This window comes from Centruroides vittatus, unplaced genomic scaffold, assembly GCF_030686945.1.
Source record: "Centruroides vittatus isolate TY-2023 unplaced genomic scaffold, ASM3068694v2 contig_880, whole genome shotgun sequence".
Lineage (NCBI taxonomy): Eukaryota > Metazoa > Arthropoda > Arachnida > Scorpiones > Buthidae > Centruroides > Centruroides vittatus.
Genome location: NW_027122572.1, coordinates 442,870 through 468,608, shown reverse-complemented (window position 1 = coordinate 468,608; position 25,739 = coordinate 442,870). Strand labels below are relative to the sequence as shown.

At 28.1% G+C, this 25,739-nt stretch overlaps 1 protein-coding gene across 1 annotated transcript in view; it reads left to right on the top strand.

Annotated features, from left to right (window-relative positions):
- Nucleotides 1–25,739, top strand: part of Galphai (G protein alpha i subunit) — a 58,498-nt gene that overhangs the window by 15,955 nt on the left and 16,804 nt on the right. Inside the window, exons 2-7 of the mRNA XM_067280024.1 lie at nucleotides 13,241–13,283; nucleotides 16,896–17,037; nucleotides 18,849–19,006; nucleotides 23,375–23,503; nucleotides 24,477–24,606; nucleotides 24,694–24,847. Coding sequence (XP_067136125.1) covers nucleotides 13,241–13,283; nucleotides 16,896–17,037; nucleotides 18,849–19,006; nucleotides 23,375–23,503; nucleotides 24,477–24,606; nucleotides 24,694–24,847 — 756 coding nt within the window. The remainder of the gene's footprint in view (nucleotides 1–13,240; nucleotides 13,284–16,895; nucleotides 17,038–18,848; nucleotides 19,007–23,374; nucleotides 23,504–24,476; nucleotides 24,607–24,693; nucleotides 24,848–25,739) is intronic.

Here is a 25,739-nt window from a genome sequence, read left to right as displayed (position 1 = left end):
TATTGAGTTAATGTGTTTCATAATATATATAATATTAAAATTTAATACTAATTAATTATTTAATAATTAAAAATGTTGAAAATCATCATTAATTAATGAAAATCGTTTTCCATCATCAAGACTTAAAATTTTCAAAATCTATATTATATTTATTTTTACTCTTAGATGGTCCATGGTATCTCTGCATGTTTTTACCTATACAGTATTTTTAAATCTTTTGTGGCACACTATTATGCTGTGGAACACACTTTGGCAGACACTGCACTAGATGGTGTGAAGTAGTATATGTTATTTTTCTTTTGTATTTGCATTATAATATATTACTATGCTCTTACACATGCAAACTTATTACACAACAAACATTTTAAAATTTATCTTGTTTAATTTGTGTTCTATCAGTAGAACCTGAAAAGGGCCTTCGTAAAGGTTGAAAATGTTTGTTTTTCAATAAATGTTTTGTTCTTTAACTGAATTCTAGATTTGGAAGAGGATGGTCTATAGCATATTTCATGAAAAACAAAAGTGAGGTCCTTGACAAATTCAAAACCTACTTTAAAGGATTAATTTGCTATTAGCAGGAAGAAGTAGATCTGTTAATTATTTTTGTAAATATAATTGTGATTCTTGCATGTAATTATTACCCTATATTAATAGCATTCTGTCATACCCAAGTAAAGAGGCATGTTTTTGTATTCAAATTGAAAGTAGACGAGGAAACGTGTTTACTTTTATGTCTAATGTTAATATTATTTAAAGATATCTTATAACTTAAACACTGAGGGGTCCAAAAAGGGGGGTAGATTTCAAAACAAAATAATGATTATTAGATGTTGTCATCTCTATTTTTCTATCTGGACTGGTAACAATCAATGACATGTGGGAGCAGTTGAGTCAGAGATCAATGCTTCGTTTACAAACAACACAACCCATTTATTATACAATTAACTTACAATAAAAGTCAATAATACTTTTCATGAAGGGTTGAAGTCCCTGTAGATTTTGGTGTGTAGTTTTCAAAAGAAGAGGAGGGAAAGTCCGGCAACAAAAGTGGTTTTCATTCACTGACCAGATGTTGCATTCATCGAACAGGAAACGACATCAGGTGAATGCAGATTAGAATTTTTGAAGTTTCTCTCAACAAAAATCTATAACTTTCGGAAGATATATTGGCAACAAAGATGCAACCTTGCGGGAAACACCCACGAGGGACATGGCATTATGGACACCACAGCAAAGAACAAAGTGTCCTTGTGGCCTGGGCTTAAATATCTTGTGGTCTTGCAAATCATTACTTTATTGGTTATTAATTCTCTTTCTCAGTCCCCAATTGGTGTTTCTTTGTTACCAGGTAAAATTGGACCAGATTGGTTTCCGAGAAAGACGATTGTTTATTAATACAATTCAATACTGTCTTTCACTCTGTGTTGAACGAACCTTGTACCGTTAACTAACATTTTCTTTATTGTTTGTCTTGTCTTATAAAGAATTTAATTTACTAATTTTTCCCCTTTTTTATCGCATGGTTTTAATATTAAAATAATTTTATTTTTTTTCCTTTTCTTATAGAATTTAATTTTATATAATTAATTTTAATTAATCCCAAGATTTGATTTTTTTTTTTTTTTTTTTGTTTGGATGTATGGTTAAAAGAATGTTTTTCATTCCAGCCCAGGGCCTCACATTACTGATATTTTTAATTTTATTATTGATCTGAGAACTTTAAAACAACAGAAATATCATTTTCTTTACCAGATTCACTGCTTGAATTAGTTTTACTCATATCGTCCAAGTCACTGTCACATTTATACTTGCCTTCTAGCAGATCCTCTACAAAGTCCAGCAGTTCTGGTACTCATCTCTACATACTCCTAGAGTCTAGAATGCATAAAATGAGCTGTTTGAGGTATGCATAACTTATTTTGCTTAAACACCAACCTCACAACCTTATTATCTATGTTGCTTTATCTATTGCAAATCCATTTCGAGACTTCCTCATAGGAACATGATTTTATTGTTTCTGAACCTTGTAAAGTTTTCATTCCCATTAGCAATACAGTCTTTCCATTTTTTTCTCATCCTGTCTTTAAGAAGTTTATTCAGATGAGTATTGAGAGGTGTATTGAAATGAATCATACAATCTGAAATGTAATAAATATCAGTATTTTGTTTTGGCCTGTATGTCTTCCGAACATGACTGAGTCAAATACATAACAAGTAAGCATTTCTGCTTAGATAAAGAATTGGGTCAGATATTTGAAGATTTTTGGAATATACCCTTCTATAATGTATCTATTTATTTAATTTTTACAATTGGAAATGTCATGTAAAATTTCAGATTTTCACCTTCCATTTAACAGTATAACCCTATACATAAAGTACATAAAAATATAAGTGTAAAAAAGCAAGTAAAACTCATTTTAAAAACATTGATAAGATAACAATAGAAGAAAAATATTGAACATTAAGAATTATAAAGTGCTGTATTTACTTATGTGTAAGATGATCTCACATATAGGATGAGGTGTGACTTTAAAGATCAAAATAAAGAAAATTAGATTCATTAATATAATTCTAATTTTATTTCATTTAATCACAAATAAAATATTATCAAATTCACGTATTAAGGCAAACAACCGTGTTTTCTTGACGCAATTACCTTTTGTCTACTCGGACTTGCCCTCCAAAGCTTCGTTACAACTCTCCTTTTTTTTCACTCTGACTCCACAAAGCATCGTCCTCTGCTCCGTTGAGTGAATTTGAAATGCAACATTTCCTGAATGACTTTGCTACCAGCTCTTGATGAATACTCTTCCATGCAACTGCACCCATGTGACAATCTGTGAAGCTTTAACTCTGATGTAACCAGTTGTGCTCACTTTGTGATTTTCAGAGGTAAGACGGTCATCATACAATTTCCTCACAAAATCTTTAAATATGTAAAATCGAGGAGGTAGGAGGAAGTCGTATCTCCCCTTTCCGGTAACAGGTCGTTGACCTTTCACTTGTCAAGATGGCTAAAGTTCGAATTCCGTCCCGCGAGTAGGGACTCTTTTTGTCGGGCGAGTGGATAGGAGGTGAGATGGGGTCAATGGTAAGGCAAAAGCGATATTCGGGTCAAGGAGGACACCATTTAACAATTAAAACAAGGTTTATTGGAATTAACAAAGGACACAAATACAAAATCTGACTAAATTTCCTAATTTTGCATAGGGTTCAAGAGAGAGAGCTTACAGTTTCAGTTCATACCTCATTATTATTTCCTTATAGAGTTCGGCCCTTGATATCCAGAAAGTGGAAATCGGTATCCGAAAATGGCACAGTTTTATAAAGTCGTGACTGAGCGCGGAGACGATGGGACTGTAGGTCCAGAGCGGTGACGACCTGCGATGGCGTTGGTCCGGCAGATAATAAGAGACTCCCCTGAGGGGGAGAAAGGAGTGGCTTTTATAGCTTTAGGCTGGTAAAAGTGGTCACGTGCTTGAATGTTGATGGCGATCTGGGTCATAGGTGTTCCCGGGACTAAAAATATATGACGAATTTGGACGTTAACTATAAACTTAGGTTGCAAGATGATCTGCACACAGCTTAAGAACAAAGGATAGTTGACAGTTATACGGCCGGGGACGCATATTTTCTCGTCCAGGACCGTTTTCTAGACGGGATGTTTATAACAGGAAAATTCTTCAATATACTAAAGGAAACAATTATTAAAAATTTTTACGTTTTTACGAATTTACGTTCAGGGGAATTTCCGGATCTCACAAATAGCTTGTTGATGCATATGTCCAAGGATTGTAATTATGATGTCATTCCCCAGGAATCATCACGAGAGTGCTCTTGTTTCCCCTTAGAAGATTTTTAACATCCTTTATAAGGTGTCCTTTGAATTCATCCATCACTAAAATTGACAGTAGTTTTAGCAATGCACCTGGTCAATGTAGCCATACTGTTTTTAACCAGTCAATCAAAGCTCATTGTTCATCCAGCCTTTCTTGTGACATCAAATATCATCATCTCTTGGAAAAGTTTCATCTTTAGGGATTGTTTTCTGCTTCTGTATAATGTATGGTGGCAACTTACTGCTGTGCGTGCCAGTGTAGAGCAGAGGACGCCACCACAATTTTGGTGAACTTCGCTCTCGGACGCTGTCAAGGAGAGACGTTTTTCTTTTTGTTCCGTGCCAACCTAACTTACTGTAAATACCTCGTAATAGTGAATGATACTACTGTATATATCTAGCAAACGTGACGAATAAAGTAAGATATTTCGCAAGGATCAATGTCTCCGTTAATCCTCAGACGAGCAAAGGATGCGGGGCTTGCTGTTGAGATCGAAGCTATCATCATCCAAGGTAGGACCAAACTCGAACCAATTCTACCGAATTGCGCCAACGGATTTTAGTCACATCACTAAACCAGCATGACTGATTCTTTGCTTTTCATTTTCCACCTGACCTAATCAATACTTGCTTTTCTCCTTTTTGATGGATAGATGTATTGCTTGGTGTATCAAAGTAAATTGGTGTCTCATTTGCATTCCCAATTTGGCTTATTAGGAATTTAGTCTGTTTCTTAAATTGATGGACATGCCTCTGAAACTGGACCAGCTTGGCTTTGTAATTGGTGGGTAATTTTTGAACAATGGAGATCCAACATCTTATGGAGAATCCTTCTCTTTTTATGAAGCAGGATGCCCAACCACAACTTGCTTTGAATTCTTGCTGTGGAATTCCATATTCTCTTGTGAGATCTCTGGCTTTTGCTTGAAGAATTTCCAGTTATGGGCATACACCTATTGTGCATGTGTTTCACAAAATTTTGTAGTTTTTCTAACTTTGGATATTCACCAGTTTTTGGTCCACAAAATGATTTTCTTGTACTTTCACAATTAAACAATGAATCTCACTGATTATGCCACTTCTGCATGCACACTTCTGATACACTGAACTCGCAGCCTGTGACACAATTATTACTATGTTCTACATGCAAAATTACTTTTCTCTTAAGAGAAGCTGTGTACTGTGCTGTGTGTTTTCCATAATTTTTCCATTGTCAAAAACCAACGATATCTTTTCACTACACAAGCTAACAGTAAAATAATGTAACAATGAAGAGTGACCTGTTGTTAGACCAGTATTTGACAAGTCAGAAATAGCAACCAGTCATTCCTATAGAGCTAGTGGAACTGAGTTGAGCGCCACCTGTACACAGGCAAAGAAAACTGCTTTGGGAAAACACGCGCATCTTTGGGTTGGATACGTACTGAATGCGGTGCTTGTTTTTTTCTCGTGATAATGAACCACAGCTTTCTGCCACACAAAACTTCAAAAAATAACTGTTGTGTGGTTGCTTGTAGTGTTATCTATATTATTGTGCTGCCAGGTACGAAGTTAACCAGTAATGTGCAATAGTATTTTTTTAAAAAATCGGTATTAATATTGATAATATGACATACATACGTGCAGATTCAATACGTTAATTCAAAATAATCTATAGTCACTTCTCAAGTTATGACCATTTGCACTTACATTCGAAGTTGCAAAACCGAACCCTGTCGTAAGTTGAGAAGTAACTGTATTGACTAATGCAGGCATTACTTTGACTGTAAACTGCTGAATGTATGTATATATTATATATTATTTAAATATATACTTGAAATTTGATAAATTATAAATTTATATTATTTATTAAAATATATAAAGTGTTGCATGTAACATACAACATTCATACAAGATAAATTCATATATTGCAAGAATGCTATTATTCCTCAACAACAATCAAATGAAAAAAATATTAAAACAAAAATAATGAACACGAAGTACTAAACTTTAAAATTATCACATTGAAAAATCACTGATAAGATCATCATCAGAATCTTCCTCACTAGAATGATTTTGTATGGTTGAAGCAGATGATGGTTTTCAAGTGTAACATTTATCATTGTTGCTTTTAAGTAGCTTTTTTGCTAATAACAGTGCTTCACAGGAATCGGTAAGAACTCGATTCTGTAGTTTTTATTAAATTTAATTGTAAAAAAGTATGTTCAACTGCTGCACTTGAATGAGGAAGTAATAAAAACATCTATTTACTGCCAAAGTAAGTAGAATAAAAATGAATGTTTGGAAAGGTACTAAATTGAAAGGAAATGTATTAGGATTTCATGAATGGTAGTAGGAAAATGATGTTGGGTATCTTGGTACTGGACGAGTAAAAAGGTACTAGATTAGTACAAAAGTACTAGGTGGAACAGCACTGGTGCCATCTTCATAGCCCCGATTCTGTTACCCGGCTTCTCCGCTAGAGGTGCCTTGATCTAGTTTCGCCATACCTTATACTAGCTCTATTCTCAAAGCTATTTTCAGACCATCACTTTGACCTTGATAGCACCCTGCTATAATGGCAGCATGTTCACACTATACATGGTTCACAAAAAGTATATAAAAACTCGTCTTATATGCAAGTGAATATGGTATTTGTTTTCAAAACATATTTAAAACGACTATAAGCATCTTTGCTGTCATTACTTCATCTTTTGTTTCATATACAAAACAGCCTTTTGGGAGGTTTTTCAAATTTTGAAATATAAACATAGGAAACGGTTTCAAAATTGTTTTGGGATCATACACAATAGTCATCCCAACAGAAAAGCACATTTTTTTTCTTTTCCTTTCTTTCTTCCTATTTTTTTCTGGTATTTAACTATCTTAAGTCTTAAAGTAGTTGGAATAGTTGGCTGGCAGATCAAACCATAGCAGGGATTTATCAAAATTGTGAGTAAATGTTGCAGTATGCATTTCTATATGTCATTTAAAAATGTACAGATGCACTACTGGGTACTTCCTCTTCCACACTGGTGACAACATTTCACCAATATATGCTTGCACAGAGACTGGGTTAGCCACCCATGTGATGTCTTTAATTTTGATGAATTAACATTTGGCTAAATTTGAAGAAAAAATGTTATGTCATTTCACAAGTATTATTACCATTTTTAGTTACACCTTTAGACCTTTAATTCATTTGATGAATGTTGTTTCCATCTTTGTATACTTAGCAGCAGTTTTATAGGGAAGATAAGTTTTTTACAGTTTAATACAAGAAGCAGTCAGAATGTTGCCTGATTCTGTTAACTGTCTTGTAAATTGATCTTGCTATCTTTAAGTTTTCAATCAATAATAGTCAAAGCTGGAACTTCACCAGTATATCAAAACACTAAATACACCTTAAATTTTCAAGAAACTTTCAATGCCTTTTCGTTTTCATATGATAAAGAGGTTGCTTTTTTAAACAAAAAACTGTATGATTTTCTTTTATGCATTTTTGTGTAAAGGATTTCTAACAAAACAGTGTAATCTATATATAATCGAGACATGATGATGATAATAATGATAATAATAATTAGCACAGAGCCCAAACGGTTAGGAGTTGAAAGTTGAAATTTGGTACACAGTTAGGGTATGTCACAAGAATGCACACTAAGAAGGGATTTTTCGAAATTCCTCCCCACGGGGGAGAAGGACAGGATTAAGTCTTAACACTTCCATTAACAATGGAAGTGTTAAGAGAAAGCGACGTGCAAGACGCAGATGCAGTTTTTTCCTTTTTTGCGGGAAATCGAAAATATTTTTAGACCCATCTAAAAATTCTCTAGTTAGTCTGGAAACGGGTCCCAATTCATGCATTTTGTGAAAACGGGTAAGGTTGACTATAACGTAATAATCTTAATTTTTGCTAAAACGGTTAGGAGTTGAGAGTTGAAATTCGGTACACAGGGTACCAAATTTAAGTACTTAAGTGTTAAGTACCAATGGAAGTGTTAAGTAACAATGGAGAACAAGAGAAAGCGACGTGCAAGATTTACGGGCACTGGAGGAAAAAAAAAAGAAAAAGAGTAATATGTTAGAACATATTCGATTTTTCAAATTTAAACAGATTAGTTCGGTTTTTCTCAACTTTTCTTCTTTAGAACGTTCGATGAAAATCGAACAATATAATCAGAACACGTTGTGAAAATCGAACAATATTAGAATATTCAATTTTCGAATTTGACCTTTCTTTAGAAATATTTAGTTCGTTGATGAAATTACTCTTTTTCTTTTGTGACTATAATGTAATAATCTTAATCTTCGCTATCGTTACTTTTGCCTGAGCAACGCCGGGCCTACCTGCTAGTTTTTTATAAAATTCTTGTCAAACACCAATGTTGACGGCTTTCAAAATTCAACCAATGAATTCTAATGGTCATTTTCCCACAGATGTATATTATATCATGCTGATATATTTAAGATAAATATAAATTTTGTTTTCTGTCAGAAATGTGCAATTTTCTCATACAGGTATACCTCACCTTATGTCGGTAATTGGTTCCATGAGAGGTGACTTAGGTCGAATTTACTTGTCACTAGGCTAAACCACAAATAACCATTCCCATTTCTGTATTTTATTTATAAATGCATTTTTAATAATATATGGTTAATAAGAATCTATTTTAAGCTTACAAATATATTACTTTTTTTTCTGTACTATATTAAAAACTAAAATTTATCTAAATTTACGAATACATGTACAGTACGTACGTACTTGTAAATGTACATGTTTACAATTTGGCAAAAGTTTTGAAAGTTGATGTTTTGAAACTTTTGCTAATTGCTAATTTTACTATTAACCTTATATGATCTTTCCTATCATATTGTATTAGTAGTTTCTAGTATTAAGAGTATTTTGTTAATTGTATAATAGTATTTATAAGATTTGTTATTCTATTAATGTTTGTTTGAACAATTTAAAGAAGTAATCTAAAAATAAGTTTGTGAGACATGGTGTATATTTTGGATTGTTCATTCCTTATTTTAACAAAAACATTATACAAATCTTAAGTATATCACTATATTTTTGATATAGTTTTGCCTTCAATGAAGGCATCTGATATAATATGGAATAAGATTTTCAATTCTCTATTCGTATAAAGCTTATCCTGCTATTCCAAAGACTATTTCACAACTGTCTGTTTTCATCACTTTGAAGTTTATGATCATCAAATTGAGTCTTTAAAGCAGGAAAGAAATTGTTGTCAGTTACTACCAGATCAAGGCTATATACCAGATGTTCCAAGGCTTCCCACTAGAAAGTGTTGCAACAGTTTTTGAATTTATTTTGCCACTTTATGGCCAAGAATTTCCATGCAGAAACAAAACACCTTCAAAATTTTATAAAATTTTTATTTAATTTGCACTCTTAATCATTTCTATATTGTATAATTATAGATACATTGCTTTTTATTCTATGTTTTATAAAGTTTACTTATTAGTAAGACATAGCTGTGAACAGGAAATCAAAGCTAGTTGTTTTCACAAATGTCTCACTCAAGGTTGGAACTACATTGAAAAGTAAAATGACAATCATAAAAGTGAATGTGGATGGTTAGGAATTTCATATTACAATATAACTCTGATTTATCCAAATTGATTTGTACTGCAGGTGATTCGGATAATTGAAAATTTAGGTAAATGGATTAACATGTGAAGAATGAAATTACAGGGGAACAGCAAATTATTGTACACATACTGTATTTATTTATTCATCAGTGTGTGAGTAACATTCATTTAGCTCGGTCACAGCAAATAGTCATCACTAATCACACAGTCTCATGATGTAAGAGAATTGCAGTGTGATGTCAGTGGGAAAGAGAAAGGAGGGCCTGGTGATCTGGATAATTGGACATACAGTTAATCAGTAATTGGATAATCAGAGTTCTATTAGGTAAAGAAAAATTGAAATATGGTGTGCAGAGTTAAACTTTCTTATGACCTTGCGATCTCCATTTCCCAAACTGGTTGTTTCTTAGCCAGACGACATTTATGGGATATAAATCTTGTAAAAATGCAAATACTATGGATTTATGCATTTCTTTGTAGAATCTTAATTTATATCAATTATGAATGATTTCATATGCATTATTGTAAAATATTTAATTAATTTATTAAATATTATACAATAATTTATTAAATATTTATTTATGTAATTAATATCATACATTTTTTTATGTGATAGTGGTTTTTTTTTGTTTTTAGTTATAGGATAAAAGTATAAAATGAAATATTAGTCTTTTCATAAAATACTTTGTCAAATTTGAAAATGTAAAAATAAAATACCTTTCTTGTTTTAAGAAATATACGTGTTGAATGTTTTATAAGAGAAAGTTGTAAAATAGTTTTTATTTAATGTATTTAAATTTATTCTGGGTAATTGGCTACTCTTAATTGACTCTGATAATTTGAAGGTCATGCTGCATTTTTCTAATAAAACATTTTAGGATAAATGCATACCTTTTTATCCAAATAGAATTTATGAAATAAAATACTGTTTTCAGCGAAATTTATAGCCACTGTCTAAATGGAAATAGATTGTTTTAAATAAGTAATAAATAAAATAGTGGAATAATAAAATGTTTAAAATATGTACAGTAGAACCTAGATTATCGGAGATGCTAGATTACTTAAGGCTGAAGTTTAAGTGAATACACTATTTTTCTTACTGTAATTCATAAAAGAAAGTTTAAAACAATAACATGTATTACAAAATGATTTTGTTACCATTTATTATTTAACACTTCAGTAGGAGACAAAACATTTATAATGGTATTAAAATGTAACTACAATAACACACATTTTTATTCTTAAAACTATTGTATGTAGCTGTATAATAAATAAAATAGTGTTGTAGGATATAATTGTTGTTCTTAATAATTATAGTTTTATATATGATTAAATTCACTAAGGTATAAAAATAAGTTTGAAAGTACCATTATATAAATCTTTTACATTTGTAATTTTTAATCTGAAATGGTTATAGATGTCTGTATCATCTGAGTTTTTGGTTATCTAAGATACCATTGGTCTATATTACTTTGGCTAATTGAGGTTTTTCTGTAAATATGTAATTTTTACACTACATATTAAAATGTGTGATTAATTAATAAATGCAATGTTTATAATGTGTGTTGAAAATATGTGGTTGACATCTGCAGGCAGCAAGAAGTAGTATGGTGTAATGCAACTTATGAAAAGGGCAGTAAAATATTTTCATGACTTAAAATTTCTCCCAAACATACAAAAAATTTTCCCAAAAATTTACAAAGTACAAAAAGTGATAATTTTAATTTAAATGGTATTATTTATCGTTTTTCATTTTAACAATTTTGATTGCATAACAAACCAATTTCTGATTTTTTTTTTCCAGTTTATTAATATTTTATAAAGTTCGGGAAATTTATTAAGGGATAAATTTAATAAATATATACTTTTGTACATGGATTATATAGTATTTGTTAATGGATAATAAATAATGGATTTTTTTTTTCAAAGCCAAGTAGATTTATGGTTATGGATTAATAACACAATAAACTACTTTAATTTAATAAAACAGTTTATTTTTAGTTTTAATAATTCAACAATAAAAATAATATATAACTGTTAATTAGAAGAAATAACTAATTAAAAAGTTGGAGAAGTGTATATGCATAGTAAGTCAATTGCTGTTTTATTTTGTCAATATGCCATACTGTAAGGAACATGAGGGTCGGAATTTGTACAAAGTTGGTCAGGGAATGTCATGAAATTTAAAACAAAAATTTGAGTAGGAACTCTATATTATTATTGTTGATCTATATTATTAATCATTCAAATTTCATAATTAATAACTGATTTAATTCTAGCACAAAAATAATGTGGCTTGTAGATGCTTGACTATAACAAAATATTAATACAAAATTTGTTGAGCTTTATATACTAACAATTTATAAATATTTTTTGATAATTGTGTTATTTTAAGATTATTGCACTTTGTAATCTATGTGTATGTTAGAAGTTTGTTTTTTACAAGCAAACTTTTGTAAATTTCTCTCTAATTGTATTTAGAAGAATTTTCAGAGAGAATATTTTTCTCTAAACATAAATTAATATTTTTAGTAAAGTAAGATATGTTTATAATAATAACAATAATAATAATAAGTTGACAAAACTGCGTCAAACAGCTGGTTAGCTCGGGGATGCCTGTTTGGGAGATGGAAGGATTCATGATTGCCATACAGGATCAGGTCATAAATACTAAAAACTACAGAAAACACATACTCAAAGATACAACACTCATGAATGGCACATGCAGAAAATGTCACGTCATGCCAGAAACTATACAACACATCACTTCTGGTTGCAAGCTCTTGGCACAGACAGATTATTTACACAGACACAATCAAGTAGCAAATATAATACATCAAGAACTTGCAAAGAAATGCAAATTATTAGACATCCATGAACCATACTACAAGTATATTCTACAGACAGTATTGGAAAACAACACACACAAAATGTACTATGACAGAGCCATAATCACAGATAAAACAATTTACCACAACAGACCAGACATCACACTCATTGACAAACACAATAAAATCACATACATTATAGACATATCCATTCCAAACACTCACAATGTACAAAACACATTCACTGGAAAAATCAGTAAGTACACAGAACTCGCCCAGGAAATAAGGCATCTGTGGAGGATGGATAGAGTGCTTATTGTACCTGTTCGTCTTCTCCTGTACAGGTGTGATACCACACACACTACACAAAAGCCTGGGAACATTACAATTGAATAGAAATACATACATCACACTACAGAAGGCCACAATATTGAATACATGCCATATTGTTAGGAAATTCCTGAATACAGACACACACACTGATATACTTGTTTTGGTTGCTATGCCTTGACTTACTTGACTTTGGTTTGGCATAGTATACAGCCACTGGTGTTATTCGAGTATATCTCACATAATAATAACAATATATTGGATTTTTAAATCTGGTTGTCAGTTTTAAATTATAAATTTATAATTTCAAATACAAACAATTTGATCTAGAAAAAACAAGTATATAGAAAATATTTTTATATAATTTGAAAATTATTTAATTTATTGTGAAGTTAAATGATTTAACTTCATTATTCCATCATTTATTTAAATACTATTACTAATTTTTTGTATATAGAGAACAAAGTTATTTGAGTTATATGATTAGAGATTTTAAGTTAGTTATACTTTTCAATAAGAATTATATTATGTAAAATGTTTGTTTAATTTATAAGAAATAATTTTAAAATAAAAGTGAATAGTAAAATGTAACAAATGTAATTAATTTTTCATTTTTATAAATATATTTTACATGTATAATTTTTTTTAGGTGCTGGTGAATCAGGGAAAAGTACTATTGCTAAACAAATGAAGTAAGTTTTATATATATATTATATATATATATATATATAATATATTATTTTTTTTTTTTTTTTAATTATTGTAATACAACATTATTTATTATTAATCATTTTGAACATGTTATGTTTTAGAAATAGAAATTTTTATAAACGATATTTAAATTTCTTTATAAAATGCATTTAAGTAAAAATTTGACCAAATAGACCAAAAAGGCATGTACGTGGTGTGTGTATTACAGTTTATATTAATTCTTTATATACATATACAATATATATAAAGAATTAATATAAACTGTTAATCCAGCACTACTTGTAGTCAGATTTGTAACACTATTACTCAAGAGTGAATGCACAGAGCTCACCCTACCTATTTTTGTATTCTTAATGATTTGTCTTGATAAATTTCTTAGATCAGGAAGTTTTGTTATGAATAATACACTCATTTAAAAATTTTTCTAGTGTTTTAAAATCCTACATCTAAAAATTGCACTGCTTTTCACTCGAGATACAATAAATGTTAAGCATTTTTTATAAGTTCTCATAAAAATATTTTCAACATTTATACAACTAATTCATGAAGCCTTTTTACAGAAATTTTAATATTTTTGTAATTTTACAAAAATATTAAAATTTCAATTATAAAGTAGTTTGTAAAAATTATTTTAAAACAGTTCAAAAATAATTAATTTTAAATTATAATTAGAATATGTTAAATGTTAAAATTAACATTTATACTGCTATTATTATTATTATTATTATTACCAATTAATGAATCAATAATAAATTGAATACAGTGGGTGATTGGTTAACGAACATAATTCGTCCCAAGACTTTGTTTGCTGTCTGAATTGTTTGTTAACCTATTATCGATTTACCATAGGTTTTAATGGGAATTTAATTAATTCATTCTGGAGACCCCAAAAAATAAAAAATATATACTTTTGTACTATGTTTATTTATATGTAATAATAAAAATACATATATACACAATCTTACATTTTTATTAGTCATGTTTTTTCCATTTGAGGGGGTTAAAGAATCTGTCTAATGTCAGTTGCTTTTCTCTCTTCTTCAAGATTTTTCATAAGTAATTAATAGCATTGTAATTGTAGAAATTCCCAAGCCTCAACCTGGTTTGGATGCTATTCTAAAACCATTGTTCTGACATCATCCTACTTTTTCAAAAGATGTTTAATAGCAGATATCAGCATTATTCCTCTTTTTCAGAAAAAAAAAAAAAAATATTTCTCTGAGTTTCTTGGTGTTCTTCTGTCTTCAGATCCATTTCAGGTTCCATTATGAGCTCTTCAATGCTCTTTATTTCTCAGATGTGATTTTTGTTATTTCTTTAGCTGCTTGAGTCTTCTTGATTATACTGTATCTTTCTTAAATAAGATTGAACTGTGGCCTACTGTAGACCTGTTCAAGCCATACTGCCAGCAACATTAGGCATCTTCTGCCCACTCTCTACCTTTGCTATTATACTCTCACCTTTCAAAAAGAAAAGCCCACGCAAAACTTAACGAGTGCCCACACGACAGTCTCGCAAATACTATAAAAATATTGTTTCTGTTAGAAAAATCAAAGGCTGGAATTGTAAGGGAGAGTTTCAAAGTTTAGAGAAATACTATCTGATCAGTATGTACCGCGGGTTGAGCATTGATATCGACGTCTCCCACACTCTGAAAAGTTTCAGATTGTTGCCCGAAGACAAGAGAAGACCAATCATTATTCATTATTTCACGTCATTTCTTTTTGTGTTTGTTCTGTGAGGTGTTCGTTATCCGATCATATGTTCATTGTCCAAACACAAAAATCTTTTACAAAAGTGTTCGTTATTAGATTTGTTCGTTAACCGATCACCCACTGTGTGTGTGTGTGTGTGTGTGTGTGTGTGTGTGTGTGTATGCATTTCAACATTAACAAGTTTGGTTAATATGTAAAATAAAACATGTTTGTATTCCTGCAAATTCAATAACAATTATATTACATCATTTAATACAAAGCACATTGTTTCTAGCTTCTCTCTTGAAGTCACGTGGCCAGATTGGAAACCCCAAGTCACATGACCAGAAACACATGTTAGCCACAATACTTATGACATCAATTTTATCATAGTCAATTTCACATCACGAACAATGTTAACTCCAACTCAAAAAATTATACTTTATCTTATAGTCAGTACTTTATATGCTCTGACAATGCCAAATGATTAGTTAAGAAGTTGGTTTGCACATTGGAAACAGAAGTTAATATTGGATTTAACTAAAACTACATAAAACTGTAAATTTTTTAGTTGTTAGTAATTTATAAACAACTAACATAAAACTACAAGTTTACAAATTGAATATCTCCCAATCCCATTGGGAGATTTTCAATTAAATTTGTAGTTTTATAAAGTAGATCTTACTTTTTAATTGTTTTAATAACAGAAATAATGAAACAACTGAATTACAATATAAAATGCTGTAATTACTTTTAATTTTAAAATAAAAAATTGTTTTTGTTGAAAACCAAGCAAATAAATTATTTTTAAATTTGTAAAGTTTTATATAGATCCATCACCCAGATTTGATTAAGTTGATACATCTGCCTCTTATATCCAGTAGCCTTAATCATCATTCTACTAACTCTAACCAGGGCCGGTCATCACATAGACAAATGTCTACGGCCCAGTTTTTTAAAGGGCCTGGCCAAACTCTATTTTGAAAAGATTTGTAAATAAGATAGTTTACTTTTCTGAATTTTTAAATGTAGTATATTCATATTTATCTACTTATTTTTTTTAAACCATCTTGGCTTTTATTTAAATTATCTTTTTCATTATTCAATTTACCTTTGATGGGTAAAATATTATATTATTTAAATATTACCCAAAAAGGTTAAATTAAACAATTAATATTTTAAGGTAATATTGTTATTGTATAACAACTTTTGTTAGACATTTAATAAAATAAATTTCAATTTTTTTTAATTTATAAACAAACTGTTCAAACGTTTCTAGAAAAACTAAAATTTATTGTTATATATTAAATCTTTTTTATTAATTAAAAATTTAAGATTTGTTTTAGTTTTTCACATTATTTAGTTTTGTTTTATTTATTATTTTATATTTTATTGTGTGCTCTATTTCTTGTGGGATAGGGAGGGGGCCCCATAAGAAGAAAATGTCTAGGGCTCTAAAGTGGGTTAATCCTGCCCTGACTCTAACCAATGTCAAAAACCAACTGTAGATTCTTTCTTTGAGACAATGTATCACAATAAAGTACATTGCTTATTTTTTCAAATGTATCTAATTAAGATAAAACATAATGAAATGACTGGAAGAAAATTTGGCTTTTGCAATTTGATGGTATGATTGATTTTTTTTTAAAATAAACTTTGCTTAATACAAACATAAATGATATAAAGTACCAATTTTTAAGTTCCTTTGACTTTGTATTAATGGAGTTTGTGACTGTACTGTAAAAATAAGATTTTATTCATAACTTATTTTTAGGATTAATGTTACTTTAGCTTTTATGAGCTATTTCAAACATTTATAGGTAAAATGCATTAAGTTTTGTACTTGAACATTTTTGCAAGAAAAAAATTTTAATTAATGATTTTTTTTTTACTCTGCAGAATTATACATGAATCTGGTTATTCCAAAGAAGAATGTCTTAAATATCGACTAGTTGTACACAGTAACACTATACAAAGTCTAATAATTATTATAAGGGCAATGGGACAGCTAAAAATTAATTTTGGTGATCCTATGAGAACAGTAAGTAATAAATGTATTTATTTTTATATGATTTTATGCTTATATGCATTTTAAAGTGTATGTAATGTTAACAGTGAGAAAAACAAGAAAATATCATTATGTAGCTTATTGTTAATTTAATTTTTGAATTTCATGTTTGTAAGCATACTGCAGCAAAAATAATGAGAATGAATTAAAATGAAAATACTTATTTAGATTAAATATTGTTTCAGGAGATTTGTGTAGAAAAGAATTAAAAAATATGCATTGAAGTGCCGTATAATGAAATTAATTTATCTGATATGTTCCCATATGTACATATTTTAGGCTTGGGCTACTTGTGGCCTGTATGACATTTTTATGTGATTTTCATACTATTAAGATACATTATAAGTAATTATAAGTCTGTGTTCAGTGAATAAAAATAGAGGCTATGAGCAAGAAATGTGAATATTATAAATAAATAATCTTCAAATTTCTTTTACAAATTAGTAAATTTGCTCATTTATGAGAACTGCCAATTGTAATTCAAAGACCTCCTTCAAATGTTGTCAAATTACAACCTTAATGTTTTCATTAAAATTAAGTACAAATTTTATACTTAAATTTTTTTCACTTACTTACAGTTTTAAAGAAAAATATTTCAATGTTACATTTTTACAGTAATTGGGTTTTATATAGATCTGACATAAAATTCAATATTTTCAGTGTTTTAGTCTGATCTCATATCAAAACAGTGTTGTATGTCCATTATATTTATATAATGGACATACAACAATGTTTTGATATGAGGTTGTTCATGCCTAGTCTATACTATGAATATGCTCTTTAATATATATTCTACAGGCTTAAAAAATCTTATCACAATCTGTGTTCTTTAAGGATTTGTTGTAATCCCTCAACATTTTATCTTCAAAATATGAAATTTTGATGTTATGTGATATCCAAATGACAATAATATTACTATTACAAGCAATATTAAAAGATAATATTGATTCCATGAAATATGTTATATGTAGATACATATTGAAACAATTTTAAATTACATCGTATGAAAACATTTTGATTTTTTTTAATATCCAGTTTTATCTACATCATTTTTAAATTAATGTCAACAAACTTTAGTGAGTCAGTAAATATATATAATTTAATTTATACATATATATACAAATTATAAAAATTTTAGTTCATTAAGTAAAATTACACACGCATACACATTTATATATATATATAAATGTGTATACACATTTATATATATATATAAATGTGTATGCATGTGTAATTTTACTTACTGAACTAAAACTTTTAAAATCCAGAATGAAATTTGCACAGGAATAATTTTCAGCTTAGTCATTATCAGATTCATTTAAATAATTTTTTGAATTAAGCATGTGATGGGGCTCATATTTGTTTTTCTAGAATATGATAGCTTTTTTTCTGTATTTAATTGGAGTAGATGACAACTAATTAAATAACCTGAAAATGTTTACTTTTTACAGTTTTATTCTGAATATTAAAGTTTTGTTTCTTGAATTCATCCATTGCTTACATTAATGCTGTTAATTTTAATGTAAAAGTTTTTAACATGTTTTTAAATTTACATATATTGTACAATTCACTATCACTCCAGGTTTTGTAATTATTATTATTTTTGTATATTTGATATAAAGTTGTTAAATTATTTTTTTATTTTCATATAATAAAAAATATTAAGTTCCTCATTTTTAAAATTATACTTTTATTTTTAAAAGAGAAACTATATAATTATAAGTAATGATAAAGAAATATATTATACAATTTAAATATATTCAATATTAAATTTCAATTTGTAGGAAGATGCTCGTCAATTTTTTACAATTGCTGGAACTTCCCAAGAAGGTGAATTGACACCTGAATTAGCAGCAATAATGAAGAAACTTTGGTTAGATTCTGGAGTGCAAGAATGCTTTACACGTTCTAGGGAATATCAGTTAAATGATTCTGCACCTTAGTAAGTTAATATAGCAATTACCATTTTTATTACATAAAATTCTTTCTTACACGAAAAACCTTGACGATCCAGTGTTTTTATGTACAACTGCTAACGTTTTCAACCCCTTCGGGGTCTTCCACGTTTTCAACTCCTTTTATTACATAAAAGAGTTGCATTGAAATTATAAAGATGTTTAATAAATTTTAAACTGCCCTTATATAATTAAATAATTTAAATGGAATATTTTTATAGTATGTTTTTTAAAATGTTCAATTTAATTAATTACAAAACTTTGATCAGGCTCCTTTTTGTAAATTTTACTTGTATAAAGATTCTGAGTGATATATAAAATAATTAATATATTTTAGTTTCACAATCTTATGAACAGATAGAATATTTTCTATTTTTAGCATTGTCTTGATGATGATATATCTTTTCCATATATTTGCTAAATTCTTTATTGCAGATTTTATTAAAATTTCGTTAATATAAAACTACAGTAGAGAGTCGTTAATTGGAACCCCGGTAATTGAAATCGCCGGTAATCGGAACAATTTTCAGTCGGACTGTGTTGTGCTGAATTGAACGATTTTGATACTAGATTTACTTCTAAAGTATAATTTTCATGTTTTTATATTCTTCAATATATTTATTTTGTTTGTACAAAATGAAGAAATAATTTTTAACAATATGATAGCCTCGATTATTGTTATAAAAATTTTCGTTAGGCTTAAAATCGATGAAAATTCAACACGAAGCGACACGCAACGGAGAAAAATTTGAACATTGGACAGGTTAATATATTTTTTCGTACATAATCGGTAATCGGAACAAATCACTAATCTGAACAACCCCAGTCCCTAATTGATTCCGATTTTCGACTCTCTACTGTATTAGTATATAAAGAATATTTTCATGAGTGTTAAGCATTGTATCAAAGTTTTTTGTTTTTATGAAGTTCTACGATATGATTGAAGATGTTTTTTTGAAACCAAAAATCAAATCTGCAAAGAAAAATTTAAAAATTTTAAATTTACATTTTAACACAATGATTATTTAAAACTGTTTATTGATGTCTTAATTTAATCTTCATTTACAAATGTTCAATGTTATGAATGAACACCGTAGTGAATACATTTGATGAATCCTTAGACTATTTAGCATGTTACAATAAGATTTTTGATAATAAAAGAAAACTAATTTTATAATTCATTTATGTAGAAAATGTGGATACTGAATCAAACAGTAAAAATTTATTAACAGTACAATGAACTCCCCTAAAATGCAAATTCATATAATGCAATGAAAAAATTTTGACTAGTACTTATACAAAATGTTAATTTTATCATCCAACGGTATAAATTTTCTTCTGAACTTCTCAGTTTTATTTGTTTCAGTACATATGGCTAAAACAGAAAATGCTTCTTATAATTAATAATGACAGTATATAATATTTTAAACAATTTAGTTACCTGTATTTTCTGTTTTGCTTTTTCCTTATTAAAAGAAACTTTCCTTAAGATAAGTTAGTTAACACTCTGCATATAATAAAATCATATTTGAAAGTAACATACATCTCATTAGCAATTTACAATCATACTGAAACTTAGACAAGTTTAAACTTGCATAAAATTGTCCTGATAATTCATGTCTCGTGTAACACTATTTCCTGTAATGTGGAATGTATCCCACATATTGTACAGGTGTTTGCAGTACTATTATGTAATAAACTTACTATTGTATGTTCTTTTAATTTTTCTGATTATTTCAATTTAAGTAATTAAAAAACAAAATTGTGTGTTTTAACAAGCAAAAACTTACAATGTTTGTATGATCTTAGTCAATAGCATAGTGAGGTGGGAAGAAGGGTCTATCATGCCCCGGGCACCACTCGCAGAGGGGCATCTGGGGCATGAAGGTAATAGTAACTATTCATAATATATTATAGATATTTTAAGGTAGGTACTACATTCTATTATTATTTGTATTATATTCTTATTATGAGTAAATTCTATATATTATATTACTATATGTGTTTCTGGAGGAGGAGAGGGGCACCAATAAAGTGTCGTACTCCAGGCAGCAGTTATGTTTGCTACGTCACTGATCTTAGGAATGGATTTTTTTCATAAATCAAGAAGTACCCACATTAATTATTATAATTAAATGAGTATATTATAAAAAATTAATTTATTAGAACTTCAAAACTCATACTGTTGTTGATTATTTAAATTTTAGTTTTCCACCTTCTGGACATTAGCAGGACTTTTTATTCCTATTATGACTTTAATAGGCTCTAATTGGGAGTGGCTGGATGGTAAGGGATGGGTCCAGTATAACAGGGTTAACTTTTTTCTTAAAATTTGATTTGACCTAGTTACAAACCCATGTTCCTTACTGTTCTAGGCTTAAACTTATTGTTTCAGAGGTCATCAAATTTGTATTTTCTTGGTCATCTTATTCAAATTATGAGTGTGTTAGATGTTTGTTCACATCTGTTATCTCACTATAATAAAATTTATCAACAGAAATGACAGATATAAACAGAAATGTTTTTATTTGTTTAATACTTTAGATCTGATGTAAATATTAAATTGCTATATTTTGTAATAAGCAAATGTCAAAAAAATTTTATTGTAATTTTTTATTTCAATAAAACATGATTTTGAAATGAAAAAAATTCATGTATAATGAAGTCATGTCCTATAGACATTTTTGTTTTTTCATTTCTCAATTTTATATAATTTTATCTACTATCATATCTGTTTCATTTAAAAAAGATTAATATATATTTTTTGTACAAAATAATGTATATATTTAAATATGAATTTACATTTTTAATATTTTACATTTAAATTTTTTCTCATTGTTTGTTTTGAAAATTAGATAATTTGTATAATAAGGAACTATTTTCACGTGATTTTATTTTTATATTACAACAAATAAAAAATTAGTATAGTTTATTTAATTTTCAGTAAATATTGTCAAATACCTACAAACCAAGTCTATATTTGAGTTAATTATTTAAATCATCTAATTAGAGCCTGAATTATTCAGTAAATATGGTATATTTGTCATATTATATGGTTATATATAGTGAATTTTTTGAAAATGAATATAACGTTTTTTAAAGAAATATGTTTCTCAATTTCTGAGTTCATAAATAATAATTAACATTAAACATGAAGTAAAATAACAGGAGTTTCATTTGAGAATACTGTAAAAGTATTCTCAAATATAAGATAGTCATACATTTTTTTTAATAACAATAAGAAAAGAAAAGTTGCAGATAAGTAACAGCTCTATAAACATGATTTGTTTAAATATATTATAATTTATATTAACATACTATAATATTTTTATATTAATTTGTTGTAATAAACTTTTAAAAGAAAATTTTCTTTAATTGTATAAAAAGTTATAGGTACATAATTTGCATGAAATATTAATAAATTTAGTAATATAAATGCAGAAAACTTACTGGTGTTCCAATTAAGACTATCAAACGGTAAACCTGAACTTGTTTTATAAACCATGTCTGTTTTAATTAGGAGGCAAAGTTCAGTCGGCAAAGAAATTTTTATTCACTAAGTATTTTGGGATTAAAACATCATCTCTTCAGGCTACAAAAATATATCTGACATTAGCAATTTTAAATTGAGAAAGTAATAAATACAATAAAAATTAAACTACCAGTCAGGAACACTTAAAAATTTAGCAATTTTTAATTATTATCCTTGTTACTTTTATTTTTTTGGGGGGTGTTTATGCTTATAAATTTTTTTGAAACTAGGAATTTTCCTAAAAAGAAAAAAGGTTTGAGGAGTGTATTGTGATATTAATGAGAGGTGTATATGCAAAAACTGAAGTGTTCCTGATTGGTAGTTTAATTTTTATTGTATTTGTTACTTTGTCAATTTAAAATTGCTAATGTCAGATATATTTTTGTAGCCTGAAGAGATGATGTTTTAATCCCAAAATACTTAGTGAATAAAAATTTCTTTTGCTGACTGAACTTTGCCTCCTGATTAAAACAGACATGGTTATAAAACAAATTTGGGTTTACTGTTTGATAGTCTTAATTGGAGCACTAGTAGGTTTTCTGCATTTATGATATAAAGTCTACTATAGTGATTTAGTTTCTAAATTTTTGCATAAATTTAATAAATAAAAATATACTTTGTAAAGTTCAATAAGTGCAAAAAATTTATTGTAATAATAAATTATTGTCAAATATATATATTATAATTACTATAACAATTTTTGAAAAAATAAGTCCATATTTTAAAATAAATGCTGAAATTATATATACATTATAAGAGAAAGTGGTGTTAAAATAAAATTCTATTTCATAATTTTTTTAAAATGAATTATAATTTTTTTTAGTTACCTGAATTCTTTGGACAGAATTTCACAACCTAATTATATACCAAGTCAGCAAGATGTTTTGAGAACAAGGATTAAAACAACTGGAATTGTAGAAACACTTTTTACATTCAAAGGTCTTCATTTCAAGTATGTTAGATATTAAAATATTTATCTTCTTATTTAATGAAGTTTTTAAAATAATTAATAAAGTATAAAAAGTATAAATTGGTAGATTATGAATCTGAATTTCAATTAATTTTTGTTCTTAGATTTTTTGATATATTGAAATTACTTTCCAAGTTATGCAATTCTGTTTTTACAACTTCAGCCTCTTCTAACTTGAAAATGTGTATGAAAATTGTTTAATTTATTGTATGGTAGTTGCTAGGGGAATTAGAATATTAGCCATAAGGCATGTTTTTAGTTCCATTACAACTAGATAGATACAATTATACCAGTTGGATACTAATAAATGACTATTTTTCAGATATTTTCAATTTCTATTCAAGTTTCTGAAAGTAATAATGGTGTTACACATGATATAATTCTCTATTTTTTCATGTAATTTTTTTCACTCATTTTTTTTTCATGTAATGTTGCCATATTATTGGGAATTTGAGAATTGCAATCCCTTTTTCAAAAATGTGACAATTCTTGTTTTTAAGAAATTGGAATTGGTCAAAATAGTTGATAAATAGTCTTATGTCTATAGTTGTTTTGAGAGAACTGGCATTTATTTGACTGTTAATGGTTTTGGAAATGTAGCCATTTAGAACATACTGTTATGAACTAAATAATCATCTACATATAATTAGATAAATTTTTCATAAAAAAAAACAGTCTGAAAATCAAATTATTTTTTTTTACTTCTATGAAACAACTAAACAGTTTGACATATTTTTAATAAAAGCTGTTTATATTTTGAAATAGTATAGTTTGATAAATATTTGTTCAGTGATGTCAAATGAGATGATGATTGATTTGTAAACATAAATTTTATGTTATAACTAAAATTTATTATTTTTTTAATTATTTTACTCTTGCATTTTATTTATTAATAAATAATTTTAACATAAAGACTAATATAGTTAAAAGTTATTGATAATTTTTATTTTAATAGAATGTTTGATGTTGGTGGACAGAGATCAGAAAGAAAAAAATGGATTCATTGTTTTGAAAGTGTTACTGCTATTATATTTTGTGTAGCTTTAAGTGGTTATGACTTAGTTCTTGCTGAAGATGAGGAAATGGTAATTAGCTATATTTACAGATTATTAGTAAATTAAAATAATTAATTAATTACTATTAAAACATTTTATATTTTTATTTCTATTTAGAATCGCATGTCAGAAAGTTTAAAACTTTTTGATTCGATATGTAACAACAAATGGTTTGTTAATACATCCATTATATTATTTTTGAACAAGAAAGATTTATTTGAAGAAAAAATAACTAAATCACCTCTAACTATTTGTTTTCCAGAATATACAGGTAAAAACATTATTGCATAGTCTTCTATATATTTTTATAACTTTGTAATAAATTTAGTGTTATCAGTAAAAAAACACAAGATAGTATTTAGCATATTTCAATAAAACTCCAAATATATGATTTTAAAAATAATTTCTAAACATTTTTTATTTTAAAAGTTTGTTTTTTTAACTCATACTGTGCTGTATTCACTGTCTTGAAACCCAGATAAACCAATAAAATTTCAATTACACATTCAGTTCAAATTGACATTCACTTTACCTCAATTTTAGATTTAAGTCTACATTGCAATTTAACTTGCCAATAATGATGAATTTATTTTTAAATTATGAATTAATTCAAGCATTGTTTGAATTCATTGTGAAACAACATGCATATTAAATTTTTAAAATAATCTTACTTTTTCAAGAAGCTGAAAATAAGCAGTTATATCAGAAATAAGTAGGTTGTTTCTAGATATTTATAAACTTTTTTTAGCAAAATTACAATTGCTTACTATTTTGTGCTGTTATTTCAGGTAACTATTAATATGACATTGTCCTTGCATTCTTTCATATCTGTTACTTTCCTGGCTGTTATGTATATATAACAAGGGAAAGTATTGAATCGTGTCAAATTTGACTCTCTGAGTCTTTTGCAAGTCTCCATGTTTTGAGACCTTCTGAATCAAAAAATTTTAAAAAATGAAAAGGCAAAAATATTGTGTGTGTGTGTTGAGATCTATTTTGCTTAATATCTCAGGATGGATTAAAGATTAAGTAACAAAATTTGGCATTGTGGTTTGTACATGAGGGGCATTGATGCTATTAAATTTTGGCAGTTAATGGTCAAAGGGATGGGGAGATAAAGGGGTCATGTATATCTCCTATAGTGTCAGACTTAATGACAATTT